Source organism: Lissotriton helveticus, chromosome 5_1 (assembly GCF_964261635.1).
Source record: "Lissotriton helveticus chromosome 5_1, aLisHel1.1, whole genome shotgun sequence".
Lineage (NCBI taxonomy): Eukaryota > Metazoa > Chordata > Amphibia > Caudata > Salamandridae > Lissotriton > Lissotriton helveticus.
The window spans coordinates 222680463-222700341 of NC_136065.1; the positions used below are offsets into that span (position 1 = coordinate 222680463).

At 46.7% G+C, this 19879-nt stretch overlaps 1 protein-coding gene across 1 annotated transcript in view; it reads right to left on the reverse strand.

The window, feature by feature from the left end:
- LOC144752429 (epithelial sodium channel subunit alpha-like) overlaps positions 1 to 19879 on the reverse strand; it is a 198477-nt gene that overhangs the window by 85996 nt on the left and 92602 nt on the right. The window contains exon 7 of the mRNA XM_078640360.1: positions 6237 to 6309. Coding sequence (XP_078496486.1) covers positions 6237 to 6309 — 73 coding nt within the window. The remainder of the gene's footprint in view (positions 1 to 6236; positions 6310 to 19879) is intronic.

Sequence of the window (19879 nt, forward strand, 5' to 3'; positions counted from 1 at the left end):
GATTCTATTCCAAACTGCTTACCCAAACACAGTTGCAGCAAGAAGGCATTAATAAACAGAACAGCGGTAATACTACTATCACACCCACTCGAAACAATGTGGAGGGTACGACTGGGCAAGGAATGTCTTCTGGAGAGCGGTAGGTGGAGAGAGCAAAAGAGACACAATGCTTATTGAGTCATTTTTTAAGAAGATGTGGTGGAGGTGTAATATATAAATACAAACCCTTTCCCCTCTTCTATCCCTCCACTATTCTTCTCAATCTAAATAACTGACTAACATATCCACCACTCAAATTACTTTCATATTTTCACTATACTAATTCACCACTAATCCTTTATGGGTTGCGGAGTAGTGTTCTACTCACCAAAAAAGCACTTCGATTACTTGTCAGGGGTAGTAAGCGCTATATAAATGCAATTACAATACAATAGTCAACAGCTTGTCTAATAACCTCTGGAACTGGGTTTCTGCTCATTCAATGTATTACTCTCATAAAATGTTATCAGGGCTACACAACCTCACCTCACTTAGCAATTGCTTGGATATGCCCCACTAAATTAAGTCTATCAGCTTATCTCTTCAGCTGCCCATAGGCCAAATCGTCTTTGGACCAACACACTGTGCAGTCTTTACATTGTTATTTAAAAACATATGTTTTTATTTAGTAGGAACCTGAATGTACCCCTGTGCAGAGTTACTCTTTCCAGACGTATTACTTGGAGTTAAAAGATGGGAAGCATCAGGGCCCATTGCATCATACTATAACTGTTTTCCACTACATAACCAGAGGATGAGGGCCCACTTTCCTTGTTTACATTGAGGCCCATGGTGGCCTTGCCATGCCACTAGCTCTGCCAGTTATAGGAATCTGCTGAGGCAATCATTATCTGTTAAAGCACACCCAATACTGCTCAAACCTTGAGAACAAAAGCCAACTCACTGACTCCCAGTCAGTGTTCAACTCTCTGTTAAAACCTGAGATAAAAAACCAACTCACTGACTACCAGTCAGGAATTAACCCTAAGTCAAACCTTGAGAAAAAAGGCAAGTCACTGACTACCAGTCAGGATTAACTCCTTTGTCAAACCTTGAGATAAAAAGCCAAGTCACTGACTACCAGTCAGTGTTAAACCCTCTACTAAACCTTGATAAAAAGGCAAGTCATTTGTAGTGTCGTGCATGCAATAATGACAGACACTACTTGATGTTCAAGGAGCTTTATTAACACACTCCTTCCTCATCCATGTCTCTACTCTAACTAACTCTTTCCTGCTCGTGCCCCGCCTCTTCCTCCACCCCATGACTCCACCCACGCCCAGCTACTAGAATGCTCAAAGACATAACATCACTGACTACCAGTCAGCATTCAACCCTCTGTCAAACCTGGAGAAAAAAGGCAAGTCACTGACTATCAGTCGGGATTCACTCCTCTGTCAAACCTTGAGATAAAAAGCCAAGTCACAGACTACCAGTCAGTGTTCAACACTGTGTCAAACCTTGAGAAAATAGGAAAGTCACTGACTACCTATCAGTGTTCAAACCTCTGTAAAACCTTGAGAAAAAAGCCAACTCACTGACTACCAACCAGGATTTAACCCACTGTCGCACATTCATAGTGCTGGATCTATCAGTGGCCTTTGAAACTATCAATCATGGTGCACTGTTTGCTGTTTACCAAATGCCATAGGAGTCAGAGAGATGATCCAGACTTGGTGCACCTGTGCTCCGCAAACCTGTCCTCGCCAAGTAATCACCCCTTTCTAGACAAAACCAGAAACACAAATTGCCATCATCCTTTTAAATTCAGAAGAGTTGTGCAGTCCTTATAAGAAAGTAGTACACCTGTAGACACTCACATCCTTGCATGCCAGATTATAGGACAAATAATAGTGCCCTCTGGCACCTGCAAACTAATTCTGATCCAATTGCTAGGTAGTGGACCCACATTAGGGTTGCCCCTTGTATTTTACAAGAATGGCCTGTATTTGTAAGTTCATGCCAGCAAATAAATTGGGAAAACCTTGGAAATGTGGAATTATTTCTCTTTTTAAATATAAACATAAAACAGCCAACACGTTAAGAAATCAAACAGAAGATATTTCTGTCTAGGAGCCGTCCATCAAAGTTATCTTTTTTTTCAAAAGTAAATTCCGAAATAGGATTTTCTTTTTAAAATTTAAAATATGCTCCCCTTGTCAGGGGAGTTCTCACCCATGGCAAGGGGAACATTGAGTAGTTTTCACTGCCCATTACCACCAGGGTTTTCCTGGTGGTGTCAGGCAGTGAATATTTACTGTATGTCTGTCCATCTAAATTAGGTGGGCGGACAATAACCTGCCCGCTTCTAAATCAGGAAGTTGATTTATATTTTGGTGCTAAGGATACTCTGTCGCAGTTGCTATGCAGTAGTCTTACCACCAAAATATAAATCAACCCCTATGTTATTTCAAAAGGATTAAATACAGTGATATAGTGATAATTGTCATGTAACAAAATTATGCTGAGAATTTTACACAAATTCTTCTGTATCTACCAGTTCTCAGCCTTTGCAGAATAATAACATGTAGAGAAATGGACAGTACTTTTTTAGAGAAAGATGGTAATCCTAGCACCCATACAAATACACATGTGCAAACGTTTACACCAACAGCACTTAGCAGTTGTTTATATGAAAATACCCTCAGAGGCAGTTTGCACTCAGCCAGGGAAAACGGTTATTTTCCTGAGTGCATGAGAAAATCATTGTTCTTTGTATCTTGAAGAGTAAGTCTAGTGGACAGAAATCTTTGTGCTGTAGTGTTAGAAAATTTAACTCCAACTTTTTCTTGCTAACAAGACTGTAAGAGTCAGATGTACTAAGTATTTTAGAGCTGCAAATGCTCAAATGTTGTATTTGTGACCGTAAAAAAGCTTTTTCAGATGTACTAATCCCATTTTGGGAGTCAAAAACGTTTTTCAACTACTAAAATAGGATTGAGAACTGATACTGGTATTTTACATGAAAGCAGCATGTTGTAGGCATGCCCTCCAAATGCCAAAATGGTATGCTACATATCAATGTTTTATGACCAAAATCTGGTTGCAAAACATTGAAAAATTACTGAGACCTCAAAGGAGACGGTGCTTGTAACCCATTGACAAAAGGGAAGTGGTCCCCTTGGGACCCCTTTCCATTTATGAATTAAAAAAAGGTCTGTTCGGGGAGGAGCTTAGCCTGCAACCATGATGGCCGCCTGATCCCTCGGCTCCGCCGACCCTCTCGTTTTCCCTCCGAAGGGCTATTGATCCTGTCGGTTATCCTGTACCCACGCTGATGTTTCGGACTCGGGAAACTGTCCTGACTCCAACGGTGCGCTCCCCGGCGTGCTTACCGCAGCGGATGCAACGAAACGTCCTTTTTCCGTTCTGGGCATGATGGCGGTGTCCTCGTCTTTGTTCTGCGAGGGCGGCCGACCCTGAGTGCAACAGCCGTGCCCACTCACGACGGCGGCGGTCGGCTGGCGGAGAGCGGCTGCTGTACTGCTCTTCTCGCCGCAACATTCCATCCCGCCCAGCTCACCTCCACGCTTGCAACACTGTTCCCGCGGCCAGTGCTACAATGTGTCCTTCCCCCAGCCGGTAGCCGGCTTTTGATGCCTCTTTGTCTTCCAGCAACGCTGTGGGTGCCATCTTGGACCGCGCACTCGGCACTCGCATCTACCGACACTGGGCTGCATTACTGGTGTTTATGGCAACTGGCGCTGCACCGCAAATGAGTGCGGTGTCATAACGGAGTGAGTGCCCCCTGGGCCCCCGATGTGGCTTGCTCTACGGAGTGCTGGCCGACTATTCACGATGGATGTCTATGGCCGGTGTTGGAGTCAGACCTGTGTTTGTGTGCCCCGAGTGCGGGAAGCTGCTGCATCTACCTCACCTGCGGCGTCTCTAACGCTAGACGATGTTCTGAGCGCTTTGAATACTTTGCGAGCTGCCCTATCTACCAATGCCCGGGACCTGGGGGACCGACTTGATGCCATTCTGTCCGCGGAGCCCCCGACTTGCCGTGTGGGTTTAAGTATACTGTGCACTTCGCCACACCCTGTGCTCGGCTGCCGGGATGTGCCTACCCAGATCTACGTGGAGGCCTTAGATGACCCAGCTGTGATATTGCCTGTCATGGTTAGGCTGCGGAGTGCGCTGTCTGTGCTGGTGCACTGGCTGGGGGATGGTTTTTGGACGCTATGCCGAGCAACTCCTTTGTGTACTACCGGCATGTTTCTCTGCCCTATCCTGGCTTTGTTACTCTTGTCTTGGCTGATCGCTCTTCGAGGGATGCTGTTGTGTACCTCCCTGTTTTGTTCAGCCGACGACCACGGGACATTGAAGTGGACAGACCTTGGTGGACAGAGCTCTTTATTGTGGTTGTCGTTTTGTCTGTTTTTTCCATCCACGGGGGCTACGCTACGATGGTACCTCGTCGTCGTGCTCGACCGAAAAAGAAAAGGTTGATGATGTTTTTTCTCCTTTTTTTGCCTTCTGCTGCCTGTTTTGATTGGATAATGTTCGCTGGACTGGGGAGTTAGTCGTTGGTTTTGCTTTGGGTTCCGGGGGGGGGGGGGGGCAGCTGGGATTAAATGTGTTTATGGTTTTGTTTCCAACTGTTTAGCTCTCCTCCGATCTTCACCGATTCCCTTTTTCTTTTTCTCTTTCTTATTTCTATATTTCGGGTACTCTTCGGGGCGACAGGCACGCTGCTGGGGGGGGTGGCCGTAGCCTCTGCATGCGTGTAGGGTGGGGGGAAGGGGTTTTCTCTATTCCTTTGCGGTTTCTATGGGCCTTTTCTTCTTTTCTATATTCTTATTTCCGCCTCTTTTCGGGTGGTGGGCGGGATCGATGCGGGGTGGGTAACGACTGGCGAGTGACATGCTGTGGGACTGTTCATCCTTTTGTGTTATCGGTATGCCGCCATTTTGATTTAGTCTTACGGCTTGCTGGATCTCTGTTGGTGTAACTCGCCCGCTTCTGTTTTGGACAGATTGTATGGACTTCGATCCTCCTCAACTCCTATTTTTACGCTATACTATAAATTTTAAAATGTATACCTTCACTTATCCTACTTCTCGGTATTACCCATGTCCCTAGTGTACTATAGAATGCTTATACTAAGTTTTAATTTGTTACTGAGTCGCCGTTTCGATCGCTGCTTTGACCTGCAAGATGTTGTGGCCGGCCGGATGGTTGTAGGCCCGTATTTGTTTGCCAATACTACGAAATAAAGGTTTAAAAAAAATAAAAAAAAAAGTATGTTAAAGAGTAGGCAGTGGTCTTTCTTTTTAAACACATCACCGTGTCCTTTAAGGAAAATGGACTGCATTAAAAAAATCTGCTTTATTTAAAAGCAATTACATACTTGCTTGACTACTGACTCTAGCAGGCCACCATCCCTGTGGTGGCCTACAATCGCAGTGAGTCGTAATTTTCAACCCACCTCATTAATATTCATGGGATCCAATTGTGACACACTATGATTCAGGCTTTTAAGAATCGACCTTCCAGTGCATATGTTGGTTCTTAAAGAATTGTTAGTGGTCCCAAAACTACTGGTTGCAATTTACAACCAGTAATTTGCATTCAGATGTTTGGACATCTGGGCCTGAGTGTGCTATATTGTCAGTACTTATAGACTACCCACAAACAGGTAGACTCCGGCAAGCTAGAATATTCCAGGGCAGGTCCAGGCTAGAGGTGAGCCAGAAGTTGAATGTGGCACAAAGAGCTCAGAAGAAGCCCAGCCACTGATCCCTTCACAGTTTAAAATTGCAACAAAATCATGCGGAAAACATTAAAACACATAAGGAACCATTATATACCACTTAGAACATACAAAAGAAAACAGTTTCAGAGTAAATATCAATGGCTGAGATGAACCTAAGCATTCCATCCTTCACCATGTGTGCGGTGTTAATGATTTTCCATAAATACAATGAGATAGATATACATGGCCAATCACCTCACTACAAAAGGCTGCATTCACAATGGGTCTTCCTACCAAAAAGAAGGCTGAGACGCATTGGCTTTGTGCAAGGGTTGTACCTTCACTGACTATTCCCTCCTTACTACTATGGAGGCCTGGTTGGTAATGAAGAGCACCCATGTGGTAAAGAGTGGGAATCCCAGTTGTGAGCAGGAGCCAGAGTCCGAGGTGCAGTATCAACATGCATAACTACTCAAGAGTCGGGTTGAGCTTCACTCACTTGCATGGCAGTGGACAGTGGCAGTTTAGGTCATCATGAGCAAATTTGAACTCGTACAACTCCACGCAGTTTCCTGTTGGAAAGACAGACATATCTCAGCAGGACTGGCTACCAATCATCTTTTTTTTATTGCGGAATATACAAAATTTACACATTTATAACACAGTAGTATTAAGAAAACATCATACAATAAAGAACAAAATCACACTAATAGAATATGATTCAGCAAGAGTTACTTGTTTTGGAATGCTTAATATAGCATTGGACTGTTGAGCGCTCCATTGAATACAATGGAGTGCTCCAGACTTCTAATGGCCGGTAGAAGCACAGAGTTCCAACATTCCAATGTTTGTTCACAGCTTTTGTTGTGAACAAAAGGCCTCACAGAGCCTGAGGGGATTTCAATCCCCTCAGGCTCCGTGAGGCCTTTGTATTACAAATTAGAACATTCTGCCCTCTGAGGCGGAATATTCTAATAGCCTTAGAGCCCGCCGTAGTCTTCGGCTCGGGCATTGAACACTGGAGAGGGCCTCTCTAAGGCTATATTAGTCTCAGCAGACATAGTGTACACATGCTTTAATTGTGAACTTCTGCCTCTGCTCTGCAGGGCGAGACGAGAAACCGAAACAGCCTGCCAAAAAAAATTCACACTAGCCCCAGAATTCAGGAGTCAATTGTTATAATAGGCCGAGATGGGCATGGTTGAGTGACGGTAGTTCCTACTGATTCAAGTAAGCAACTAAAGCTTGAAGGGGAATGATGACAGAGCAGTGTGATAATCAGGTGAAAACCAGTTATGGCGGGTCACCTAAAAATGATCTCGCTGGCAGAAATATTCTAATAGATTCTAACCCCTATTTACCAATGCATTCGGTTTGGTCTTGTTGGACATTGGCTTTTGGAGAAACGGATGGCTAAACATACACAAGCTATACCCGGCTGATGAGCCCATAACAAGGGCAAAACCTTGCTTGGATTGCTTTTTGTTCTGGTTAAGGGAGGATCAGCTGGAACAAAGTGTCAGAGTGCCAGTGAACTGACGTCCTCAACACTTCCCAACCTGACACCGCAACCAACCTAGAACAGGCTGTCAAAAAAGTATCTGCCTGCACACCAAACTCAAGAGATCCACCTAACAGGCCAGTTGGTACGCTGTGGAACCCAGAAGCACAACACACAACTGCAAGTGACTTTAAAGTAAATGATGCACCAGCAGGGAGCCCACAGACCGAGCCACCTTCAAGACATCCCTCAATAAAATATCACCGACTCCTAAAGAATGTTGGTCAAAACTCTCAACTAAGTCATGGTGGAATACTGTATGCCAATATCATAGGTTAGATGTTGCTTATGCATCCCAATGTAATCCACATGTTAATAGAGATGTTTTTTGGTTGCCATTAACTATTCATTTAAACAAAGTTTCAATCAATGCTGTTTCTCATAATCGTTCTGAAAACTTTCAACACCCTTGAATTCCCTCCTCTTTACTCTTTCCTTCTTCTCTCTAATTCTGGCGATTTTTATTTCAACAGTTTACTTGTTTACCATATTTTATAGTTTTTTGGAGCATATTATCATATTACTTCCTAATTATGGCTGGTAAAATATTTGTTCTACCCCTTCTTTACCATCTTTCTTCCCCTCCCCCCTCCTCTTCTTTTTCCCATAATGTTCCTAAAATGTAAACAGCTTTCTACTATGATTTGTTGCCTACTATATTTCGCTTACCTGTTATCCTTTATATTATTATGCTTTAGGCCTATGTTATATTGTACTGACTTTTGTCTCAATAAAGCTTATTGTAGGAGAGTAGGGTCTGCTTTCTATGGTCACCCCCACTTTTTGCTGTGATTCTCTGGTTTTTCGACCTTAGTGTGGCTGTGGGCTTGCTAATCAGACCCACAGCTCAGCTGTTCTCTCTCTACATTGATATCATGTACTTTAGGTACATACCTGATTGGGTATTGGGTCACCTCTGTGAGCCCCTGGATAGTGTACCATAGGTACCCAGGGCATAGGTGCATCCAAGGCCTACCAGGGGCTGCGGTACAAAAGGGGGTGGTGATGGACGGAGCATCTGAACCAATCAAACACTCACACCCAGTCAAAAGATCTGGGTTTAATCCATCACCGTTCTTTTGCCCACTCTGCCACCCCAGTTCAGACATGGCTATATGCAAATCAGTCTGACCCTGTGCCTCATGGGAACAGTGCAGCCCGAACTGCCAAGCCATGCCTTCCCTGGACCGGAAACAATCTTCCGAGGACCGGTTTCTGGCATTACAGCCTTCTTCAGCCCGGCTTGCTTGAATCCAGTGGCAAAGTGAGCAAGGGACTCACGTCTGAGCTGGTCAAAACCAGATCAACCTTCACTCAAGCCCTAGTCAACACGCTACTATGGCAAGCCTGTCTACGTAAGAATCCCCACCCACCTCCTGAAGAGACTACAGACCTTACAGAACTCACCAGACTCATCCTCGGCCTCCCTAAATGGACCCACATCACACCCCACCTCAAGAAGCTCCACTGGCTCCCCATTCAGAAGAGATGTCAATCCAAGATGCTGACCCACACCTGCAAAGCCTTTCACAATCAACTACCACCGTACGTCATCCACCGCACGAACTTCCACAACCCTCTAGACACCTATGCTCTGCCTCCCTCTCCCTCGCTCACAGCCTGTGCATCCGCCAAAGCAACAGTGAAGGACACTCCTTCTCCTATATTGCTGCTAAGTCTTGTAACGACCTCCCTCTTCACCTAAGGACCTCATCCTGTCATCTGGAATTGAAGGAAAGGGCTCAAGACCTGGCTGTTCAACTGATCCCTCCCAATGCAGTAAGGCCTTCAGCACCTGGATACACATGCAGAAAACTAGCTGCGCTTAAAAAGTCCTGATTGATTGATTGATCTGACTTGGCAGTTTGGGCTGGACTGCTCCCATCGGAGCACAGTCGAGAGTGATTTGCATATAGCTGGGTCCAAAACTGAGGTGGCATGGTGTGCAACATATCGATGGACTGGGATGCTGCCTGGGTAATTACTGGTCGCTGAGATTAATTCAAGCTTTCCATCAATAAGTATTTGTATACTTCAGTAAGGCAGACAAGGCCTTCACTGGAGAACCATGTCTCTGTCAGACATAACCATTAATACTAAGGGATGGGATTGAGAACTGTAGAAATCTGAAGGCCAGTCAGGTGGAAGGCGGGTGTCTCTAAAGCTGGTGTAGTCTAGTGGGAAGGGGTATCTGTACATTAATGGGAGCTCTCTGGGTATTCAGGTGTGTCTCTGTTTAGGCTCTACTGTCTGCTGGGCTCCAGTCAGTGTCAATGAATGTCCAGTTCTACTAGCAAGGTCCCCTCATGGGACAGTGGTCTGTCGAGGCTATTGCTATGTGTACTTGTGCAAATGTGTTTGGAGTAGCTTTTTCCGCTCTGCAATGTCGGTAGAGTAATGATTTTGTGTGCACGCAATTCTGACAGTTTTTTTTTCACTTAGTAGCGCATGACAAGGGTTCTTCGCTTAAATAGCAAAGACCTGGGCCAGCTGTTGGCATGCCAGGAGTTGTTTCAAGGAAAACACCTGCACAATGGTTGCCATATCAATGGCACTGAACTATTGAGATAAAATCTAAAAATTATTCCCTAGCTAGAACCAGCTTTATTGGGTGCTACTTTATAGATTCAAAGTCAAGATTCATGGTCATGCCTGCAATCCAATATCTGAGCTACAAGAGATGAATGGAAACGCTGTCTAGTTTTAAAATACCATGTGACCAAATTAAAGCAGAAACTGCACACACCTGAGGCTTAACAGCGTGGCTTTGTGCCACAATGAAAATTGTTTCTATTGAAATTGACAAATTGCTGTTTTTGACAGTAAGTTATCTTCCTGATTGGTCTTGGGGAAAGTTATTAATTGTTTAGATCTGGAAATCAAAATATTCCTTGCGGTGAGACATATATTCAGATTATCTGGTTAAGAATGGCAGTGTATTCTGAAAGGATGGACTTTTTCTCAAGCGAACCAAGCCTATCTAAATTGAGAACTGGGCCTGCAGTCCCAAGCAAGGGCTTTTAAGCACCACAACATGATATTTGGAAAAAGTGAGACTTGCTTCAAAATCACGCTGAAATACTCTGCCTCAAAGGCCTTTTTAAGAGTGCGGTGACTCCTCAGTTTTGAGACTGGAGTGTATAATGCAGGTTGAACAGAGGTGCTTTGCCAGAGTTAGCGACTGTGTCTGGGCTTGTATACAAGCGCATATTTGTGACTTACCACACCACTGGTGAAAGCTCTCTGCTTGTCTCAGTAATTACAATTTCAATTTCAAATGCTTTATTCGACAGTGTGTCATAAAAGCACGCACACTACATATATCACAAAACAGAATAAATAATATATAACCATAGACAAGATCAAAAGTTATTAAATTCCAATGATTACTGTCGATAAAAATAAAGTTAAAATGCATATAAGATCCAATAAAAATTATTCATAATAAAGGTAAAGCATTAATAGGATCATTCATCATACTAGCAAGCAGCGGGTGGCAGTAAAGAACGTGTACGGATAATCCAGGCCCACCTTAAAAATTTGGCTACAGCAACAACTATGCAAGGGGTACAGTCTGACTCTAATATTCTTAAGGCTTCTATATGCCTCCGGGTGCCCACATTTAAACAAGTGGGTTTCAGCCATTTACGTCGTGGAACAACATAAAGGGGGCATACAAAGAAAAGGTGGGCTGTTGTCTCAACCGTGTCTAAACACTTATGACATTTGTCATCAGGGGGATGCGCCCATTTATAAGTAAAAGTTTTAACTGGAAGTGATCCTACCCTAAACTGGAAAAAAAGTTTACGATCTAGTGGGCTCTCGATAATATCCCAATAAGCTTCACAAAAAGGCCATGATTTATAGTTTAGAAAACGGCCAGTTAAGTAAGTGTTCATGCAAGCTCTATGGGATGAAGTCAAGGCCATTTCCCAATATATGACTTTCAATTGATCTTTTGAGGGGAAGATTGATGTGTCCGGTTTATCCCATAAAGGGGTTAGATCTAGCTTTATCAAAAGCTTCCTAAGCTCGTTGAGCCAGTGGATTTTGTAGAAACGATCTACCGAGATCACATCCTTCAGGGCCTGGACATAGTGTGTGAGTTTAGGGGAGGTCCAGATTCGCCTCCAGTACAGAAGTGGGCGTAACCTCGCTATGTCTACAACATTTTTCCTGCCTAAGTCAAGCAAAAGCGGAATGGGTGGGGTGCTTTGGGGAACACCGACTAAACTGCGTAAAGTTTTATTCTCCGCTTTTGCTAATTGAATCAGGTTGGTTAAACCCCATAGCTCTGATCCATACAAGGTAGCACTTAACATTTTCATGTTGTATATCTCCAAAGCTGGCGTGATTGGCTTTGTCAGAGAAGATTTGTGTTTAAACAAATGGGCACCTGCAAGCTGATGAAATTTTAAAGTGGCCATGTCCGTGTGGCGTTTCCAATGCATGTTACTCTGGAGTAGAATACCTAAGTAGGTGAAAGCCTCCACCTGCTCTAGGGGTGTGTTGTTCAGAAAAATTCTACCTTTAAAAGATTTGTGCTGATTAAGGGACATGAACTTGGTTTTTGTTGTATTAATCTCAAGTCCACGCAGTTGGCAAAAGTCCCCGAAGGCGTTAACAGCCTTCTGTAGCCCACTTGGAGTCCGTGAAATTATCAACGTGTTGTCTGCGAACATGAGAACAGGAACGTGAACCCCAGCTATTACAGGGGCATCAGTGGGGGAACTACAGAGATGGTCAACTATTCCGTTAATATATAACGAAAACAGGGTAGGGGCCAGGACACAACCCTGCCGGACACCTCGCTTGACTGGGAATGTGTTAGTGACCTCACCCTGTGCCCCCCATCTGATTCTTGCAAAGTTGCTCTCATGTAAGCGGATGATGATGGTCAGGAGCTCCGGGGCCATTCCCAACTCAGCAAGAACTTTCCAAAGTTTACAGCGAGGGACCAAATCGAATGCCGATTTCAAGTCGACAAAAACTGCGTAAAGTGACCCTTCAGTCAAGACCACGTTCCTCCAATATAGTGTAATAAAATAGAAGACTTGGTCTATAGAACTAGTGCAGGGGCGGAAGCCGGCTTGAAAAGGGGATAAAATATTATGTTCCTCTATCCAAGACTGGACTTTGTTTTGTACTAGGCGCCCAATAAGTTTTTGTGCTGAGTCGATAAGACTAATGGGTCTGTAATTACTTGAGAGGGATTATCACCCTTCTTAAAAACAGGAATTATTTCGGCTCCCTTCCACTGTGTCTGGGCTTGTATACAAGCGCATATTTGTGACTTACCACACCAGTGGTGAAAGCTCTCTGCTTGTCTCAGTAATTACATTTTAGTGTAGGTCAGGGTGGAGGTGCTTTGCTAGAGGTCTGCGGATGAATCAGAACCAACTTTCAAGTTTATGAGGCAAATCAGTGGAGATATTTTTGTGAGAGCTTTGTAGCTCTCTTAGGATAGTGCTCCTGGTTATCATTATTGCCTGACTAGTACTTGAATTATGTATTCTTTTTCTTATAATTAGCATTTGTTAGATGGTTACTACAATCAGATTGTCTTTAATTGCCGGGCATGCTAATCTGCACCCGTGACCAGGGCAGATGAACACTGTAAGTACTCTGTGGATGTCTTGGGGATAAACATCCATACATACAACTAACACACTAACATCTCCACCGCTCAAATTAATCTCATATTTCCCTATACTAATTCCCCACTAATTCTGGTTGGACTAGTGACCAAGGGTCTCATTTGAAGATTTCATGTGACCAACGATCCCAGCAAGGAATAAAATCTATTTCTTGAATTAAAGACAAATCGGGAAGTAATACGCAGCGAAACGTCACTACCTCCCAGGTTGAGTAAGCTTTTTGTTTTGAGGTTTTACTCTTTATTGGGCATTTGCAGTGAGCAGAATAGGGGTTCTGTGGTGGAGCCCGTCAAAGTTTAACCTGCCTTTCGTCTTGCAGTACTGGGACCAAGGGGCATATTACCAAGGCGGGCGATATGTGATTATCGCCGCTAAGCAGCGATAATTCTATCGCCCTATTAGCAAGCTGTCGCTAACAGCAGTTAGCGACAGCTTGTAGGCGACAGCGAGCGGTTTGGGCCCGCTTTGCATGTCAGCGATATTTATCACTCATGACATGCAAAATGGGCGTACCCAACCTATTAGCGACTGAAAGCAGTTGCTAACGTCGCTATCACCTATGTGCAAAACAGGCGTAGCGATGGAAATATTCGCGCTAAGCGCGAATATCTCCAAAAACTAACGCCTGCTCATGCCAGTTCTTAGCCATTATATCCAATGGAGTTGGATATTATGGCTAAGTCCTCATTAGCGATAATGCGTGAATATCGCTGGATTACCAGCGATATTCACGCATTTCGGCGCTAACGCCGGATATTTTATCGCTTTAGAGATAAACGTTGCTAATAGCACGTTATCTCCTCGATAATATCCGGCGATGCTTGGCATTACAAAAATACTTGCTAAGCCCATTTAGCGATAAATATTGCTAGTTGTTGGTAATATGCCCCCATATTTTTGGGAGTCCTAATTTCCAGATAATGTAATACGTGCTCTTGTTCCTAAGCTAATAATCTATTTTGGATAGGGAATTCTATTTTCTCAAGATAGGTGCAATCACTTATATGAAAAGGAAAAAAACAGAAGCAGTTGAAGAGCGCGTTGGCTACCATCTAGTGGAAGTTAATAGTACTGCATCTGGTTAGCATTTCTACAATTGTCTTTATCACCACTTTTTCTGAAACTTGGACATGCTACTTCCGTTTATTCCCGTTTCTAACGGCTGTAATCATACCTATACCTTTCAAGATGGAACCTTATAGAGGATCATACTATTAGCCCCAGATAGCGTGTTCATGGTAACTCTAGATCTAAATGGTTGCTTACTTTCACATTCCTGTGTGGTTTGCCATCAAAGATTTCTGTTGTTCCTGTCTCTGGTGAAATTCTTATCATTTCCAGGTCCTGCCCTTTGGCATCAGATCTTCTATAGTAGTCTTTACAAAGATGATAGAGTCCATAGTGGTATCACTTCATGCTTCATCAAGGGAGAAGGAAGTGAAACGTCTTCAAGCTGTTAGCGAATTTTCATAGGAGCATATTTCAGAATAAATATTGGAGTTGTGTTTTTTCTGTCCGAGAGAGCAGTGAAACTGAAGTTGATGCTTTCCTGATTATTGTCATGGAATCACACGCCATCTCCTAGGGCAAAGGAGCATATGGTGTTTTGCATGTTCCTAGTCTTTGGCTAAGACGGTATATCAGACTACTGATTCATATTGGAGATCTGCATCTATGATATTCTGGGAGAAAATTCGAGCTATTCCTCAACATTCCCATCATCCTTCACCGGTGGTTCTATCAGAATACACTAATAAAGAGTAGTAGCCGTGGATGCCAGTGCAAAAGGTTGATGTGCAGCCTTGGTGGACATGTCCATCCGGAGCTGGTGGTCCTAACAGGAGAGGCAGGACTCTTTACAATGGAGGGAATTGTCTGGGGAGCAGCATGCCTTAATCCAGTTTCATCCCTTTCTACAAAAGGATGTTCTGATTAAGACTGACAATCTGGCGACTCTCTTCCTTACATAAATATACAGGGTAGAAACTGATCAAAAACCCTCAATATGGTAGCCTTGAAAATTGACAAAGCATCTTCTCCTGCATTTGAAGGCTGTACCAATCAGAAGTGAAGACGACGTGACAGTAGATTATCTAGGCAGGTTACTCCTTACCTCACAAGATCTGTCTCTGAGAATCTTCAGCACATAGGCATAAAATTCAAGAGAACATTTCTAGACCTCTTTGCCTCTTGGAAAACTCTCAACTTCCCATAGTTAGCTCTCAGTTTTCTGTTTCAGGGGCTTTTGGAGTAGCTGCTCTCTCTACACCTTGGCCCCTTGGCTTTTTGTTATGTCTTTCTTCCTTTTCCATTAATCCCTCATCTTTTGAGAACTCAGGAGGAAGTAGCAAATGCGATAATGGGTTCGCAGGACTGAGTTTCTGCTGGTTCTGCAATCCGTGTCTGCTCTTTCTTGGAGAACTACATTATCTTCTTTACCTATTCGTGTACCAGGGTGTCTTCCTCTTCCACTGCTGTCTATATATGTTTGTAGGTTGAGAGAGTTGGGCTTTAGACCACTTAGCTCAATCAATCAATCAATCACGGCATTTATATAGTGCGCTACTCACCCGGGAGGGTCTCAAGGCGCTGGGGGAGAGGGGTGTGTCACTGCTCGAACAGCCAGGTCTTGAGTTGCTTCCTGAAGGAGAGATGGTCTTGGGCACGTCGAAGGTGAATGGGGAGGGAGTTCCAAGTCTTGGCTGCCAGGTAGGAGAAGGATCTTCCTCCGGCGGTGGCTCTGCGGATGCGTGGTACGGTGGCGAGGGCGTGGCTGGTCGATCGTAGCTGGCGGGTGGGCGTGTAGAAGGTCATGCAGTCGTTGAGGTACTTGGGGCCCAGGTCGTGTAGAGCCTTGTGTGCGTGGGTGAGGAGTCTGAACGTGATTCTCTTGCTGACGGGGAGCCAGTGCAGTTCTCTCAGGTGTCCGGTGATGTGGCTGTGTCGGGGGATGTCCAGGATGAGTCGTGCGGAGGCGTTTTGGATGCGTTGGAGTCTTCTCTGGAGTTTGGCTGTGGTTCCGGCGTAGAGGGCGTTCCCGTAGTCCAGTCGGCTGGTGACGAGTGCCTGGGTGACCGTCTTCCTGGTTTCGGTGGGGATCCATCTGAAGATCTTGCGGAGCATGCGCAGGGTGTTGAAGCAAGAGGAAGAAACGGCGTTGACTTGTCTGCTCATTGACAGGGAGGAGTCCAGGATGAAGCCCAGGTTGGGTGCGTGGTCCGTTGGTTTGGGGGCGGTGCCCAGGGCCGGGGGCCACCAGGAGTCGTCCCAGGCGGAGGGTGATGATCCCAGGATGAGGACTTCCGTCTTGTCTGAGTTCAGTTTAAGGCGGCTGTTCCTCATCCAGTCGGCGACATCTTTCATCCCTTCGTGTAGGTTGGCTCTGGCGGTGGTGGGATCGTTGGTGAGGGAGAGGATCAGTTGGGTGTCGTCGGCGTAGGAGATGATGTTGAGGTGGTGTTGGCGTGCGATGGCTGCGAGGGGGCTCATGTAGACGTTGAAGAGGGTCGGGCTGAGAGAAGATCCTTGTGGTACGCCGCAGATGACTTCGGTGGCCTCGGATCTGAACGGAGGAAGGCGGACTCTCTGGGTTCTTCCGGTGAGGAACGAGATGATCCACTCCAGTGCTTTCTCTCGGATTCCGATGTTGCTGAGGCGCTTCACTAGGGTGCGGTGGCAGACCGTGTCGAAAGCTGCGGAGAGGTCCAGGAGGATGAGGGCCGCTGTTTCCCCGTTGTCGATCAGGGTTCTGATGTCGTTGGTGGCTGCGATCAGGGCGGTCTCGGTGCTGTGGTTGGCCCGAAATCCGGACTGCGTGTGGTCGAGGGATCTGTTCTTCTCGAGGAAGGCGGCAAGCTGTTTGTTGACGGTCTTCTCGATGACTTTGGCCGGAAAAGGAAGGAGCGAGATGGGACGGTAGTTCTTGAGGTCGGTGGGGTCCGCCGTTGGTTTCTTCAGAAGGGCGGTCAGTTCGGCGTGCTTCCAGCTCTCCGGGAAGGTGGCGGTGCGGAAGGAGGAGTTGATGGTGTCTCGGAGATGGGGTGCGATGGTGGCGGCGGCTTTGTTGAAGACGTGGTGCGGGCACGGGTCGGTAGGTGATCCTGAGTGGATGGAGTTCATCATGCGGGTGGTGTCTTCGGTGCTGATCGGGGTCCAGTTGCAGAGGGTGGTGGTGGCGGGCGTTGGTTCGGTGGTAGGGTGCGTGGTCTGTGAGTTGAAGCTGTTGTGTATGTCGGCGATCTTGCGGTGGAAGAACGAGGCGAGGGAGTCGCAGATGTCTTGCGTGGGAGTGATGTCGTTGGTTCTGGCGCTGGGGTTGGAGAACTCTTTGACGATGCTGAAGAGTTCCTTACTGTCGTGGGCGTTGTTGTCCAGTCGTTCATTGAGTGCCGTCTTCTTGGTGGCGCGGATCAGTTGATGGTGTTTGCGGGTGGCGTGCTTGAGGGCGGTCCAGTTGTCTGTGGTGTGGTCAAGCCGCCAGGCTTTCTCGAGGATGCGGCAGTTCTTCTTGGATTCCTTGAGTTCGTTGGTGAACCAAGGGGTTTTCTTGCTGCCGGGTCTGCTGGGAGGGTTCTTTAGTGGTGCGAGGTTGTCGGCGCAGGCGGTCAGCCACTTGGTGAGGTTGCTGGCTGTTACGTTGGGGTCCGTTGTGCTGGTGGGAGTGTTCTGGCTGAGGGAGGCGGTGAGCTGCTCGGCGGTGATCTTGCTCCAGCTGCGGCAGGGGACCCGTTGCGGGTGGTGGTGGCCCGTAGTTCTACTGAAGCTGAAGTGGACGCAGCTGTGATCTGTCCAGTGGAGTCCGGTGGCTTGGCTGAAGGAGACGTGCTTGTTGGATGAGAAGACGGGGTCAAGCGTGTGTCCGGCGTAGTGGGTGGGGGTGTCCACCAGTTGCTTGAGTCCGAGGTTGGCGAGGTTGTCTAGCAGGGCGGTGGTGTTTCTGTCGTTGTTGTTCTCCAGGTGGAAGTTGAGGTCCCCTAGGAGGATGTAATCGGCGGAGGGAAGGGCGTGCGGGCTGATGAAGTCTGCGATGTCTTCGCTGAACTGCGTGCGCGGTCCCGGTGGTCTGTAGATGAGGGTGCCTCGGAGGGTGGTCTTGGGGTCGGTGTGTATCTGGAAGTGCAGGTGCTCGTCGTCGGAGAAGGTTTTGTCGGAGTTAGTCGAGATGCGGATGGTGTTCTTGTGTACGATGGCGATGCCTCCTCCCGTCTGGTTGACGTGGTCCTTCCGGGTGATCTTGTATCCGTCCGGGATGGCCGTGGCGAGTTCGGGTGCAGAGGAGGCGTTCATCCAGGTTTCGGTGAGGAAGGCGACGTCCGGTGCAGTTGCGTCGAGCAGGTCCCAGAGTTCCACGGCGTGCCTGTGGACGGAGCGGGTGTTCAGCAGGATGCACTTCAGGTGGTTGCTGTTAGTGTTGGTGTCGGCGGGGGCGGTGCAGGTCCGGTAGCAGGTGAAGCGGCAGGCTTTGCAGGTGAAGGGTCCGTTGGTGCGTCTCGGGGTGGCTCGGTAGCAGGCAGGGTTCCGGCCGGCATTGAGTGCGTTGAGGGTGGCGGTGTCGTAGGTATGTCGTGAAGTCTTGCATCAGCGGTGGGGACTCGGGGACCTGGCGCTGGGCGCGGTCCAGGCGCAGACGGGCGCGGACGGGCTTACCTTTGGCGCGCCTTCGGCGCACAATCGGCGCGCCGCTGTGCGTGCGCACGGTCGCCATTTATGGCGAAGTGCGAGGGAGGGGGGAGCAGCTGGGAGGCGGGAGCGGGGAGGGCACAGAAGGAAAGGGGGCGTGTCCGCACTCACGGCGGCGGGAAGCGGGGAGCGGGGCGGGTGGGCGCAGGGGGCACTGCAGGGGAAAACTGCACAGGGGGGACAGAAAACACAGGCAAAAGGTACAAAAAAGGTACAAAATTACAATTAAACTACAAAACAGAACAGTACATGCGGGAGACAACAACGAGCGACGGCGGGGTGCGTGGTCAGCAGGAGGGCTCAGCGTGGCTGAGAGCAGCGGCAGGCGGGGAGCACACGCGACAGCTGGTGGCCGTGCGGCGCGGGGGTGTCCTAAGAATAGGTCAAGCTGAGGCTTTTCAGAGGTTTAGATGCCCTTCTGCTCTAAATCCCTACTCTAAATACTGGAAGAACGTTTGGCACAGGTGTGCAACCTATGTTTCCTGTTGACTGTAATATTTCTTCTATTCTTCAATTTGTATATAAAGGGTTTGAGGAGAATCTGGCAGTTGCTATCCTTAGGGTTCAGTGGTAAGCAATTAGAACTTTTCCTGAGCCTTGGGGGATTCGTGGTCATGAGGAAGGCCTTTGTTTTAGACTTCTGAAGGGACTTTCCATTTGTAGGCCTTTGGTGTGTCCTTCTTTACTACTTAGGAATTTACCTCTGGTTCTTAAATGTCTTCAGGTTTGTAATTTGGAGACACTGAATTTGGTAAAAGTAGTTTCTTAACTTTAAAGGTTGTAGTCCACCTTTGCTAGGAGAATTGGCGAGCTCAGTGCCGTTCTCTGTAAATCTCATTTCCTTGGAGTTTTAGAAGATGGTATAATGTTGAAACTGGACTCTGATGTCATTCCTATGGTTGCTTCTATGGCCTATAGGGATCAGGAGATTAAGTTTCCTTCTTTTTCTTCTAAGGAAGACTAGTTGTTACACTTGTTAGTTGTATAAAGAGCAGCGTCTATCTACTTAGATCATTTAAGATACCTGATCATGTATTTGTTACATTTGGAGGTTGTGGTCAAATCCGGAAAGCCTCTAGTGTTTCTCAGTAGACAGATCATTCTACTATCTGCCATTGCTTATTTTTTGATAGGACACTACACGTCTTCTGGAGGTTAACCAGGGAAGATCTACTTGGGGTGTTGCACCTTCTTGGGCTGATGCACCAGGGGTTACTTTGACAGAGGTTTGTTGAGCATCCACTT